Source organism: Microtus ochrogaster, chromosome 4 (assembly GCF_000317375.1).
Source record: "Microtus ochrogaster isolate Prairie Vole_2 chromosome 4, MicOch1.0, whole genome shotgun sequence".
Taxonomy (NCBI): Eukaryota; Metazoa; Chordata; class Mammalia; order Rodentia; family Cricetidae; genus Microtus; species Microtus ochrogaster.
The window spans coordinates 44,667,901-44,681,762 of NC_022011.1; the positions used below are offsets into that span (position 1 = coordinate 44,667,901).

At 48.2% G+C, this 13,862-nt stretch overlaps 1 protein-coding gene across 7 annotated transcripts in view; it reads right to left on the reverse strand.

The window, feature by feature from the left end:
* The window catches only part of LOC101983022 (golgin subfamily A member 2), a 21,145-nt gene extending 7,351 nt beyond the window's left edge, over positions 1-13,794 (reverse strand). For 2 of the 7 annotated variants that reach the window (XM_026777119.1, XM_005346076.2), the window contains exons 1-12: positions 13,682-13,794; positions 9,830-9,952; positions 8,783-8,863; positions 5,406-5,516; positions 5,137-5,180; positions 4,974-5,037; positions 4,564-4,620; positions 4,308-4,388; positions 3,139-3,177; positions 2,831-2,893; positions 2,653-2,746; positions 2,455-2,561 (exon numbers count right to left, since the gene is read on the reverse strand). In XM_026777119.1, coding sequence (XP_026632920.1) covers positions 2,455-2,561; positions 2,653-2,746; positions 2,831-2,893; positions 3,139-3,177; positions 4,308-4,388; positions 4,564-4,620; positions 4,974-5,037; positions 5,137-5,180; positions 5,406-5,516; positions 8,783-8,863; positions 9,830-9,952; positions 13,682-13,765 — 948 coding nt within the window. In that variant the 5' untranslated portion in view covers positions 13,766-13,794. The remainder of the gene's footprint in view (positions 1-2,454; positions 2,562-2,652; positions 2,747-2,830; positions 2,894-3,138; positions 3,178-4,307; positions 4,389-4,563; positions 4,621-4,973; positions 5,038-5,136; positions 5,181-5,405; positions 5,517-8,782; positions 8,864-9,829; positions 9,953-13,681) is intronic. The other 5 variants (XM_026777137.1, XM_005346078.2, XM_005346079.3 and 2 more) reach the window with 4 other exon arrangements.
* Between the last annotated feature and the right edge of the window lie 68 nt (positions 13,795-13,862).

Sequence of the window (13,862 nt, forward strand, 5' to 3'; positions counted from 1 at the left end):
AGAGAAACCCTGTCTCAAAAAACCAATAAATAAATAAATAAATAAATAAATAAATAAATAAATAAATAAATAAATAATAAATGCATTGGTGTTTGACCTTCATGTCTTTGTGAGGGAGTTGGATTCACTGAAACCTGTTGAGTTACATACATTTATGAACTGCTGTGTGGGTGCTGGGAATTGAAACCAGGACCTCTGGAAGAGCAGTCAATACTTTTAACCACTGAGCCATCTCTATACCCCTACCCCATTTTTGTTTTTAATTAACAATAATTTTTTTTACAAGGCTAGGGATCAAACTCAAGTCCTTGTACAGGCCAGTCAATTACTCTACCACTGACCAATAACACCTTGGCTCTCTTTTATTTTTTCTTCTGAAGCAGGGTCTAAGCAACCAGGCAAGACTAGAATTTACACTATAGCCCAAGCTGGCCTTGAACCCTCCTGCCTCAGCCTCCTGGTGCCCAGCATTCATTCTGGTTTTATGAGAAGAGTTTCAAGCAGATGGGGCTAGCCTTTCTCTTTCAAGTGCTGGAATTACAGGCATGTGCCACTCCATCTGGCTCACTCTTTTTTCTAAAAAATTATTTATAATTTTTTTTAGGCAGGGTCTTTCTATATAGCCCTGGCCTGGTTGTCCTAGAACTCAGTATGTAGACCAGACTGGCCTCAACTTGCAGACATCAACCTGCCTCTGCCTCCATAGTACTGGGATTAAAGATATTCACCACCATGCCTCCCTGGTAACTCCTTTTTTGGGGCAGAGGTGGGAGTTTCAAGACAGGGTTTCTCTGTGTAGCCCTGGCTATCCTGTTGCTCTCTCTGTAGACCAGGCTGGCCTCAAACTCAGAGATCCACCTGCTCCTGTCTACCAAATGCTGGGATTAAAGGCCACTTCCCAGCTAACTCCTTTGGGTTTTTTTGTTTTCTTTTCTCTAGGTTTTTTTTTTTTTTTTTTTTTTTTTTAAATAAGAACTCCTGAACCAGGCAGTGGTGGGACAACACTTTAAATCCATCACTCAGGAAGCAGAGTTATCTCTGTGAGTTCCAGGGCAACACAGAGACCCTGTCTCAAAAAACAAAAAGCAAAAACAAAACAACAACAACCAAAAAAGAAAAACCTGGTTTGGTTCTCAGCACCAACATGACAGACCCAGTGCCAGGAGATCCAAGAGCCTTCTGCCCTCTACAGGCACCAGCTATGCGTGTAATGCATATGCAAGCAATACACACACACACACACACACACACACACACACTAAAAGTAAATAAGCCTTAAAAATAGAAATAAACTGGGCAGTGGAGGCTCACACCTTTAATCCCAGCATTTGGGAGGCAGAGACAGGTGGATCTCTGAGTTCAAGGCCAGTCTGGTCTACAGAGCCAATTCCAAAACAAGCTCCAAAGCTAAAGAGAAACCCTGACTTGAAAAACTAGACAGATGGATAGATAAGAGAACTCTTGTACCTGGTGGTGGTGGTTTGCACCTCTAATCCTAGCACTTGGGAGGCAGAGGCAGGCAGATCCTTGAGGCTAACCTGGTCTACAGAGTTTCAAGACAGGTAGGGTTACACAGAGAAACCCTGTCCTGAAAAAACAAAATAACAAAAACAAACAAACAAAAAAGAATTCCATAAGATGAAGTAGGCAGAGGAAAAAGACTGAGACCAGGATGTATTGGCTTAAGACTGATTTTAGCATATGGAGGCCAAGGCGTTCACAACAGACTACGATTGGCCAGAACTCTCAGACACTATTGGTGTTAATTTGTTCACTGAACACTTCACCAGACACCACTGCTAATCCACCAATCTCACACCCATCAAGAACAGTTGCTGTCATCCCCACAGGGCAGAAACACAGTATACAAAAGTGTTGGCCTGAAGTCACTTAGCAGGGGTGGGACTTGAGCACTTTGGGGTGTCTAAATGTCTAGGCACTTTCTCCCTGGGGGCTGTAGATAAGAGGAGGAAAATTAACTTCTGTTTGGATCTTGTGCTCTCCTCTGAACGGCCGATCTATTCACACACTCCAAAACTCAGAGGGGACAGAAGCAAAATGATTCCCACCTGAGCTCACTCGCACAGTCCCCAGTTACACAGCTGTGGACTCATCCCCAGTTTGCTTCTTCCAACCACACAACAAAAGCAGCAACAGGGGGCTGGAGAGATGGCTCAGTGGTTAAGAGCATTGCCTGCTCTACCAAAGGTCCTGAGTTCAATTCCCAGCAACCACATGTTGGCTCACAACCATCTGTAATGGGGTCTGGTGCCCTCTTCTGGCCAGCAGGCAGACACACAGAGAGAATATTGTATACATAATAAAAAAAAAAAAAAAAAGCAGCAACAAAAGTCCATGCTGGGTTGTCAGTAGCAAGACAATGGACCGTGCAGAAGAGCACTTTAAGCTTACTGTCCACCAGGAAGCTGCTGATGGCCAGAGGGGTTGTCTTACCCTGTCTGCTTGTTTCTGTTGCGTTGACACAGTAGACAATGTCCGCTCTAGCTCTCCCACACGCTGTCGGGAAGACTGTAGACGGCTGGCGAGATCCTCTGACTCTCCTGAAATAGAGTGGTCTAGATGGAGCCCTAGGGACCCTCCCTCAGGTCTGCCAAGGCATCAGCATAAGGCTGAAGGGTGCCCTGATCCTACCTGCTTTCTGCCTGGCTGCTTGCTGCGTGTGGGCCAGGGCAGTCTGTAATTCTGCCTTCTCAGACACCAGGATGCCTATGGTCTGAATGTGAACCTTTGGGAGAAAAGTCCAAAAGTGCTGAAAGAAAAGAGAGACATGCTCTCTGGGGGACATAGGGACACCATGCAGGCCACTCACCTGCAGTTGTTCCCTGAGAGCTCCCTGCTCCTTTGCCAGCTTCTGCTGATAATCCTTCTTCTCCTATGGGCATGGGAAGTGCAGCTCTTAGCAGGGATGCAGAATTCCAGCAGGGACGAGCCCCCAGAAAACCACCAGTGGCCCAGGACAGGTCCACCATGAAGCCAGGTTATCAAGGACCTTATGGAGGACACCCTGTGGGGTGAGTCTTCTCCAAGAGGGAAGCAAGCAAGATCAAGGCCTGCAGCTCTAAGGCCTCCCCCCAACCCCATCAGCCAAGAAAAGAGCAAACGCAGAAACCACAGTACTTTTTCCAGTTGATCCAGAGTATCTTGGTTCTGTTGTTTCTGTGGGAAGAGTCAAAGGAAGGTGACTGGGGCTGGTCTCTTTTATGCCACCCCAGACCAAGACAGAGCAGCGGGGGACGGATTTGAAAAAGGAGTTCAGAATCCCAGGGGCTCATGAACCAACAAACTACTCAAGTTCCCAAGGAAACTACAGTTTGTGTCTTGGCTGCCTCTCAATTACAACTATGCCACAGAGGTCTGAATCTGGGTCTAAGTTAAAGAACAGTAACTCTAGAAACAAGTTTGAGAAAGAAGACTACCCTCTGCCAACTTGGAACAGTGTGCAGAGTTAAGAACTGACTGTATCTTGTACAGCCAAGAGAGGAATGGGAGAGTACTTTGTTCTGACAGTTCAGTAAGTCTTCTTTTTTTCCCCAAGACAGTTTCTCTGTAGTTTTGGAGCCTGTCCTGGAACTCGCTCTTGTAGACCAGGCTGGCTTTGAACCCACAGAGATCGGCCTGCCTCTGCTTCCCAAGTTCTGGGATTAAAGGAGTATGCCACCACCACCCGGCTCAGTAAATCTTTAAATTCTTTTTTTTTGGGGGGGGGTGTTTTGAGACAGGGTTTCAGTTTGTAATAGCCTTAGCTGTCCTGGAACTCGCTCTAATAGACAAGGCTGGCCTTGAACTCACAGAGATCTACCTGCCTCTGCCTCCCGAGTGCTAGGGATTAAAGGCGTGGGCCACCACCACCACCCAGCTAAGTCTTTAAATTCTTGCCACTTAAGGTGGAAAGAGGTCTCTGACACTCTCCAACTCTGCCTCAACAGGAAACTCAAACACAGGGAGTACTGTGGCCAAAATCAAAAAGAAAATTAGGACCTAAGCCAGGGCAAGACATGGAGCTCCTGACAACCAACTGGGTTTGTGTTCTCTTCCACTGGAGGCACCAAGCTCAGGACAAGTGTGGTGAGTACTCACTCTGGGAGTCTAGAGTACAGAAAGAGGTGGGAGCAGCAACAACCATGCTGCATGCTCTATGCTCTTGCTGCCTCCAGCTGAGACTGAGGCCCCCAGGTCTCCCGTTACCCTTTGGCCCCAGGGGCTCCCAGTCTCTCTCTTCAGAGCCCCAAGGGGAAACTGAAGCCCAGGACTGGCAGAAGGAATCAGGGACCCCACTGGACTCTTACCAATTCCTCTATCGTGCTACTGAGTTGTTTGTTTGTTACATAGCTGGAGTCCAGGGCTCCGGCTAGCTCTTGGTACCGGCTCTGAGGCGCATGCAGAGAGGAGGAGTTGGAGGAGGGAGGGGGGAAAGGTAGAGAGAGCATCATTAGGGTTGGGGGTGGTGGGCTGTCTCGGCTGGCAGTGGGCACTCAGGTCCCACTGTACAAGGAGATAGGTGGTTGGCTTAAAGGGTCTGAGTCATGTTCCACGGCTACTCACCTCCAGTTCCTTCATGTTGGAAGACACGAGGCCCTCCCCATTGATGTAGGATGTAGTCTAGGAGAGACAACATCTCACATGGAGATGCTCTGTCACCCTCAATGTCTAATCCCTCCAGCCTCCTTACTTTCCCCTCAACTAGCAGAATCTGCTCTCCTGCCAACCTTGGACCTCTCTTCTCACACCCCTCATGGTTCTCATCCAGCCACGGCTCAGCCCCTGCCCTCAACAGCTGTCATCTCGCACTTTCTACACCAGGATAAAATCACATCACCCGTCAGGGTCCAAATCTGTCTTCTCTGAGTCTGCCAGGATCCTCTCATGAGTCAGTCTCCTGAGAATCCCTGCTTCAGCTTCTACCATGCTTTTCTTCCCCTCTGCCTTCTCTCTGGACCCCAATCCTGCGGTACCTCAGACACAAGCCCATTGAGCTGTTGAGAAAGTTGTCGCAGACTCTCAGTTGATGAGAAAGTCCTAAGGAAGGAGACAGAAGGTCAGGGGTGCAGGTGGCTTGATAGGAACCCGACTCGTGGGCAGAGGCCTGCCCTGACTCCCTCAGTAGAGAATGCTTACTTGGTCTCCTCCATGAGGTTAGAACAATTGCCAGCGTCGTGGCTCTGTATGGGTAGAAACAAATCAGGTCACTACTCAGTTTCTGCTTATCATCACCAGGGACGAGGTAGGCCAACCTCATCAACACCCATCTCCCCAAGCCTCCCCATATCAGGCTCCAGGAGTAGCACCTGGACCAAGCTACCAGAAGAGAGAAGAGAATTCGGAGAAGGTAAAGTCCTTTGGCAAGCAGACAGGAGCGCAGCAAGCAAAAGGGAAAAAACACAAACCTGAGGTGATGCCATGCTAGTGAGGTCAGCATCAGGGGAAGGGACAACACCAAGAAACATAGTGTCATCATCAGCAGTTGGCGGTGCAGGAGCAGCACAGTCTGTGGGCGCCTGTCATAGAACAGAGCAGGGGCATTAGACGACCACAAGGAGCCTCGCTGCCATGGACATGAGGTGATGGGGCAAGCAGGGTAGAAGAGCAGCAGTCACAGGACAGTCGCACATGCTGGGAGCTACTGGGGACAGACACGGCCTGCCCAGGCCTCGGGCCACTGAGGAGCAGTTTGAAGACCAAAGCTCAAAGCAAAGGCTGCAGGGTCTCCTTCCTGAACACCCGAGGACCTTGTTCCCTCTGGAGCTCTGACCTGTGGCAGCCACAGCAGGAAGTGCCCAAGTCCAGGAGCCAGAGAGCCAGCCTGTACCGACTGTGACCCTGACTATGGCCTGCTCCTGGGATGGACTAGTCGCCATGGTCAACATAACCATTCACCCCTCTCATCTTGCTTTCCTGCCTTCCCTTCTCCCGAACTACGCACTGGCTGTGTTTGTTGATTAAAGCAGAGACCAATGGTTGCCTTTTGGCTTGCAGCATCCTGGAGATCAGATGACCTTCCTAGGAACAGCAGCCAGGGATTCAGAATGTGGCGGTTTGTGGAAACCTCCTTACTTCCCCTGTGGGAACCATCTGCTTTACCAGCTGTACCCAGTCACTCCTCAGGCTTAGACCTCACTCTTACACAGACACACACACACACACAAATATATATATATATATTAAAAAATATATATATATATATTTATTTATTTTGGTTTTTCGAGACAGGGTTTCTCTGTGGCTTTAGAGCCTGTCCTGGAACTAGCTCTGTAGACCAGGCTGGTCTCGAACTTACAGAGATCCGCCTGCCTCTGCCTCCCAAGTGCTGGGATTAAAGGCGTGCGCCACCATCGCCCAGCTACAAATATATTTTTGAGACAGGGTTACTATCCAGTTCTGAATGTCCTGGAACTTAACTCTGTAGACCAGGCTGCAGGCTGGCCTCGAACTCACTGAGTATGTGCCACCACCATGCCCAGTGGTTTAGGACTTACTTTAGATTATGTCTCTGGCTGGGTGGTGGTAACACACACCTTTAATCCCAGCACTGGGGGTGGAGGGCAGAGGCAGGCGGATTTCTGAGTTCAAGGGCAGCCAGGGCTACACAGAGAAATCCTGTCTTGAAAAACAAGACAAAACAAAATGTCTCTGGTTTAGAGGTCTTCTAATGTCCAATAAGCTAGACGGGCAGAGAATAGGAAGCCAAAGGGTGAGAGTCAGGGAGCCCATGCCTGCCCAGAAAGGCTGGTCTGGGAGGCAATGGCCATGCCTTTGTCCAAAGACAGGCTGCCTGCTTTCTGAGCCTTGAGTCTCAGCCTCCTGAACGCTGACCAAATTTCCTCCACTGAGCAATCGAGAACCTTGAAGAACAAGGGTGAGCCTCGCTCTGCAGGGTTACTGTGGCCAAGTCCCTGGAATCCCATGTGACTATCAGCTTGGAATTACCATACATGTTGCCTTGACAGCTCTACAGTTGAATATAACTAGTAAGAGCAGGGACACAGACAGTCAGGGAGTGTGCCACTAAGTGACAGAACCCTCCTAGGCTTTGGGTCCCTTGGGACATCTCAGGAACGGATAAGACACCACACACGGCTAATGAGCACCAAATAACTCCCCAATTTTAAGTCTTATGGCTAAACATGGAGTTTTTAAACCGTCCCAGCCAATTAGAAACTATGTTTTTGTTTTCGTTTTCGTTTTTTCGAGACAGGGTTTCTCTGTGTCTCTTTGGTTGTCCTGGAACTCACTCTGTAGACCAGGCTGACCTTGAACTCACAGAGATCCAGGGATTAAAGGCACCACCACACCAGAAAGACTTATCTTTCTATAACTTCCTGTATCTTCTCTGCTCAGAAGACACCATTTTCCTTCATTCCTGGTTTGGAAAATCCGTTACTGAGTCAAGAAAGTTTTCAGAAACACCAGGAGAGGGGGCTGGGTACTCAGATTAATGTTTCCAGTGAGGAAACTGAGGCCCAGGCTCTCAGTGTGACTGACTCCTGAGCACAGCAAATGAACTGAGAGATGGAGCACAGCCCCTGAGCACACCGCAACATCTGGCCAGGAGCAGCGCTAGTGGCTGAAAAAGAGTCCTCAGTCCATTCCACACTCTAAAAGGGTGTGGCCTTGGGTCAGGCCACTCCTTCAGTTGGACAAAAGCTCTTTTTGTTTGGCAAGTGTTGACTGAAACAAGGACTAAGTCACGCCCATCTCCAAGCCCTGCGGACACAGGTTCTGTGCCACCCAGACTCCCTGTGTCTCTGAAAGGTGCCTGCCTGTGAGCTCCCTGCTCCTCTGCTCCCCAGCTCTCCATGTGGATGAACAAGAACCATCTTTCATCATCAGATAGCCACGAATGCCCCTTCTCCAGCCTCAAGTCCACTGGGAAGCATCTGTTACTACATGAGGCATCCTGGATGTCACACAGCATTGCATCTGGCTCAGGTAATCTGGTATTTGTGTGAGACAGGGTCTCACTATGTAGCCCAGGCTATCTTGGGACTTATCATCCATGTGTCTCAGTCTCCCAAGCACTGGGCTTTATGGGCATGTGCCAGTACACCTGGGTGTTCGTCTACTTTTGTCACTGTTTACCAGAGCCTTTCCTATCAAGGGCCCACTGATTTTTCAAAGACACAGCGGACAGAGTCTCCTGGTCATTTATTTGTTAGTTAACTTTACCTCTGACAGTTTCTTTCTCCCCCACACCCACGAGGCAGGGTTTCCTGTGTAGCCCTGGCTGTCCTGGAGCTCACTCACTGGGATTAATGGTGTGTGCGCCACTGCCCAGTTAGTTTCTTAGAAAAAAAGTCTTAATTCCAGAAACTATAATGCAAATTCACTTTCTCATAACCTTATGTTCCTAAGTTTCAAAGCAAGATGAATCATAAAAAAGAATTGTGCGTTTCCCTGGTCTGGTCTTTTGGAGACAGATGCCCAGAGGGCAAGCCCAAAAGGTGTTTTGTTTCCACCTGTCTCAGTCTAACAGCACCATGCTGGGCGTTCAGAAGCCCACAACTCACACCTCATCTGAAAGTTATCTCTTCAGTCAGCTGTAACTTTCAAGGTGGGTCTCAACTCCTTCTCCAGGATGAGAAAGGATACGGAGAAAGAAAAAAGAATCCCAATCAAGCAAGCAGTTGACGAAGCAGACATGGGGGCTAAGGGTTAACTGAGGCAACATAAAAAAGCCAGTGGCAGAGGTTCCCCAAAGCAGGGAAGCCTCTGGAGCATGCATGGCTGGGAGAGCAAGCCAGAGGGAGTCTCGACACTGCCTCACCTTCCTCTTGTCTAATGGGGGGAGTGAGACCCCATTGGAACGGTTAAGGTCGGACACCAACACCTTCAGAATGTCCTGAATCTATAGCAGGCGAGAAGGAAAAACAAGGGCAGGGGGAGAAAGGCAAGAAAGTCAGGGCGGGAAGAAGAGAACCGGTCAAGGAAATGGAACAATCAAAGAGCAGAGATCAGCACCCAGGGCCTGCACCATCTGTCCAAACCGCCACTTGCTGCTTCGTAAGCTGCAGCCCTCAGAGTAAGTAAGAGTCCCCCAAGGGATGCAATCAACTCGCTTGACCACTGCAGCAACTCAACATTGAGACCCTTTCTACAGACCCAGGATTGCAGGAACAATCTGAAAAGCCCCAGAACCCATGTCCACCTTCAAAACCAGACTCTCAGCTAAGACTTCTCTTATACTGCTATCATCCAGCTGAAAAGCAAGTCTGTAAGACACCAAGTGAGTCCACCATCATCTTGTCAGATAAACTGTGTGGTAACTTTCCTGAAGAAACCCAGCAAGCTCATGACAAAGATGGACTTAAAACTTAGATCTTCTCTTACGGTTGCTTCCTCTTAGGAAAGCCTGAGAACAAATGATGTTCCCTCTGACATGGTTTCTACCCACAAACCAAGAAAATCAAGCAGCACCTAATGCTGAATCACTATTTACTCCAAGCAGTCTCTCTATTTGGGGAATTAACATAAAAACAACAGCAACTAAGTTCATTTAAATTTTATAAATATACATTAAACAATATTGCTGCAATTTTATAGATATGTAAGAAGAGGCTCAAAATGTTCATACAACTTGCCCTAAATCTTATCATATTTCTAGCAGATGGAGAGATAGGATTCAGACCCAGATTTTACTTTATTTTTCTGTGCTGAGATAAAACCCAGGGTCTCTTTCCAGGTGAGGCTTAATTCATTACCATTGAACTAGGCTCCCAGTCCTCAAAGCCAGAAATTTTAACCATCACTGACACTTCCACCTGAACCACAGCCCTCTCCACCCCATCCCCAGGACTCTGCAACCCAGACTCACATCCTCTGGTGACTGACAATCACTGGCGGTGGTTTTCTCAGGGCTACTGCCATTTTTAATCTTTTTTTTCTTCTTTGCTCCTGCAGGAACACCAGGGCTGTTCTTCTGCTGATACTCTCTCAACTGTGAAAAAGAGAAAAACTACTCATGAAAGCCATTTGTCCCATACTCACAGCCTCCACTCCAGCTGGAATTCCAGTTTATTAAGCGGTTCTTGTGTGGTGTTTCTGTATGCATTGTTTGTTTGAGACAGGGTCTTATGTATCCCAGGGTGAACTCCAACCCACTATGTAGATATGGAAGACTCAACCTCTAAAAGCTCTAGAATTACAGATATGTGCCACCATACCTTGTTTATACAGTACTGGAGAGCAAACCTAGGGTTTTGTGCAAGCAAGGCAAGTACTCTCCCAGCTGAACTTCATGCCCAGCTCCCTCCCATGCATTTTTAATAAAAATACTTTTAAATACATAAGTCTTATGTAATAGTACCACAATTCTACAAGATATCATAATGACGTTTTAATGGCTGAAGAAATGGCTAAGAAGGCAGTAATTGGGTTAGGAATGTAGCTCAGTGGAAAATACTTGCCTAGCATTCAAGAGGCCCTGAGTTCCATCCCCAGCAACGCGTGCGCGCGTGCGCGCACACACACACACACACACACACACACACAGAATTTAAACTCAATCTTCTGATTCCCAGCTCTGGGGTTTGCAGTTCCCAAGGGAAAATCTAGAGGTAGCAATCAGAGAGTAAACATTCAGCAGGTAAGAACTAGCTGGGTGTGTTCTCCCCTATCTGTAATCCCAACTCTTGGAAGGAACAGGCAAGAGAAATGAGACTTTGAAGCCAGCCTTGGCTACACAGCAATATCCAGTCTCAGAATAAGACAACAAACAAACAAATGAACCAGCAGACAAAAACTACATACTGAACCTTAAAACCCCTTCCTTTTTTCAAAACATTTTATCTTGCTGAGCATGGTGGTACACACCCTTAATCCTAGCACTCAAAGGAGAGGCAGATGGAGTGATGAGTTAAGTTAGCCTGGTCTACATAGCAAGTTCCAGGTCGGTGAAGGATACAAAACAGGACCATGTCTTTATTCTTACTTATTTTTTTTTTGGTTTTTTTTGAGACAGGGTTTCTCTGTGGCTTTGGAGCCTGTCCTGGAACTAGCTCTGTAGACCAGGCTGGTCTCGAACTCACAGAGATCTGCCTGCCTCTGCCTCCCGAGTGATGGGATTAAAGGCGTGCGCCACCACCGCCCGGCTATTCTTACTTATTTTTAAATTTATTTTATGTGCATGAATATTTTGCCCACATGTGTGTATATATGTGCACTGGGTGTATATGTGATGCATACAGAAGTCAGAAGTTGGTGTCAGAACCCTTGAACTGGAGTCTCAGATGACTGTCAATCATCGTGGGTGCTGGAAGTGAAATCCAAAAATTCCATCTTCAAAATATGTACGTGCGTGCGTGTCTCTGTGTGTGTGTGTCATGCACATGTATGTCTGTATACTGGGAGAGGGTCCTGGGTATATCATGGTGCACACAAGAATGTCAGAGGACAGTCTCTTCCACTTTGAGACAGGGCTCTTGTCAGCAAACACAGCAGGCTAGGTAGCCCTTCTGTTCCTAGGAGTTCAGTCTCTACCTTCCATCTAGCCAGAAAACACCTGGGCTTACAGATTCATGCTGCCATGTCCGGTTTTATGTGGGTTCTAAGAAATCCAAACTCAAGTTCTTCTGCTTGTGTGGCAATACTTTACCCAATGAACCATCTTATTCTCAAAAGCCAAAGTACTGTCAATAAAACCTCAAGTCAATGGCTTTTTCTTTCTCTTTTCTTTCTTTTTTTGTCTTTGTGTGTGTGTGTGTGTGTGCACATGCGTATGGTAGTACTGGAAGCTGTAGAGAGAGCCCGCCCTTTGGGGGCGGGACGGCCTCGGGCAAATGTCTATAAATTGGGGTGCACAGACGCTGGTAACCCCTTCTTTCTGTTTCCTGTTTCTGGGCATCACGGGAACTTCGGTTGCGTGAGTGTGTTTTTTATATTAAAGTGGCGTTATCTTATACCAATTGGCCTGTATTAATTCGATCCGCCTTCAGGAAGCTGAACTTGGAGAGATATGCATGAGACACCAGTACCTTACTACAGAGCATATATAGTTTCCATTTAAAAAAAAAAAGATTGCTGGGCATAGTAGCCCACAACTTTCATCCCAGCACTAGGGAGGCAGTGGCAGGTGTGGATCTCTGTGAGTTTGAGGTTAGCCTGGTCTACACAGTGAGTTCCAGTACAGTCAGGACTACATAGACACTTCTCAAAAACAAAAAAATTAATTAATCTAATTTAATAAAAAAGATTATTTTTATTTTGAGTTTTTGCTTACATATCTATCTACCTGTACATAGTGTACATGCGGTAACCTAGGTGGCCAGAAGAGGGCGTCATACAGAATCTCTGGAACTGGAGTTACAGATGGATGCTAGCTGACATGTGGGTGATAGGAGTTAAACCTAGGTCCTCTCCAAGAACCAACCAGTGCTTTACCTGCTGAGCCATCTCGCCAGCCCCAACCATTTTTTTTTTGTAAAGATGGAATATTACATATACCATGCTGGCCTCAAACTCCATATAAAGACAAAAATAACCTTGAAGTTCTGATCCTTCTGCCTCTACCCCGAGTCTTGGGATACAGGCTTGCATTGTCTTACCCAGTTCAGGCCGTGTTGGGACCCACCCAGAACTCATACGTGTTAGGCAAATACTCTTGCCAACTAACCGGCCCTTGCATACACTAAACAAACACCCTAACAACTTAGCTACATGCCAAACCCCACTGGGGCCCTTTACCAACACGGCAGTACTTCCTAAAACTTTTACAACCTAACACGGGGGAAGAACTCACGAAGGCGAGCCTTCGTGAACACGAGAACGGGGAAGCCCAACCTAAGCATCATTTCAGAGAGAAGGTTTTACTGCAGAGGGAAGATTCTGACAAATCTATGAAAACGCCATGCCTGACTTTTATGTTAGTGTCTCAAAAGGCTCATGGGAAAGGGATGCTTCTGAGAGATGCCTCATGTTTACCCTGTAGTGCTCACCACCTAGTCTGAGAAGCCGACTGGAAGCTGTTCAGTTTCCCAAAAAACTGATCCACAGTAAACATGCATTTTGCAAATGTCCAGAGACATTTCAGTCTCTTAGCGAGTGGAACACTAAAAAATCCCAACCCAACCCACACCCATTCTTCCATGTCAGCCAGAGACACTGACAGTGTCCTGTGCTCACAGTAACGGCTAAGTTAAAGGGCTGTGGGCGCCCGAATTGTCTCCGTACTCGAGCTCCCTTCCAGGTGGAAATAGGTGCTCCCCCCGAAACAGGACAAGGGCTGACGACTTTAGGTGAGCAGGAGGGACGCTCCAAGACCGGCCTCCGGATAGTAATGACAGTTTCGAGGGGGCCTGTGACGTAACTACATTCCACTCCACACTACCAACGCCCGCCTCGCCGCTCCGGGGAGCTGCGGGGGATGAGAGTACAGGGCCAGGAGCGAGGTCCCTGGAGACAGGGGCCCAGGGAGCTCTGGTTCGGAGCTGGGGGCCGAAAGACCCTGAAGTTACTGGCCAGAGTCAGCCAGGGGGACCGGGCGGGCGGGCAAGCGGGCGGGGGGCTGGGTTGTTGAGGGGGCGGGGCTGGCTGAGAAGACTTTACTGGGGAGCCCAGGGCGCTGAGGGGTTCTTCCCGTGTGTCTCGGGAAAGGCTCGGACTCTGGTCATGGTCCGGCCGTCGGAGGAGCTCGGGTGGGGTCAAGGGGCCGCGACCCGGAGCGCTTTACCTTTTTCTTGGCCGCAGCCAATTTGCTCTGCCTGGTTTCTTCCGACATCCCGGGGTGGGGAGGGGGGAAGCGGGGGGGCCACATCACCACGATCCCGGCAGCCACTGCGGAACTGCTTCCGGCAGCTACAGCGCTCTGAGTGGCAGAGAAGGCGGGTGCCAGGGGGCCTCTGGGAAACGCA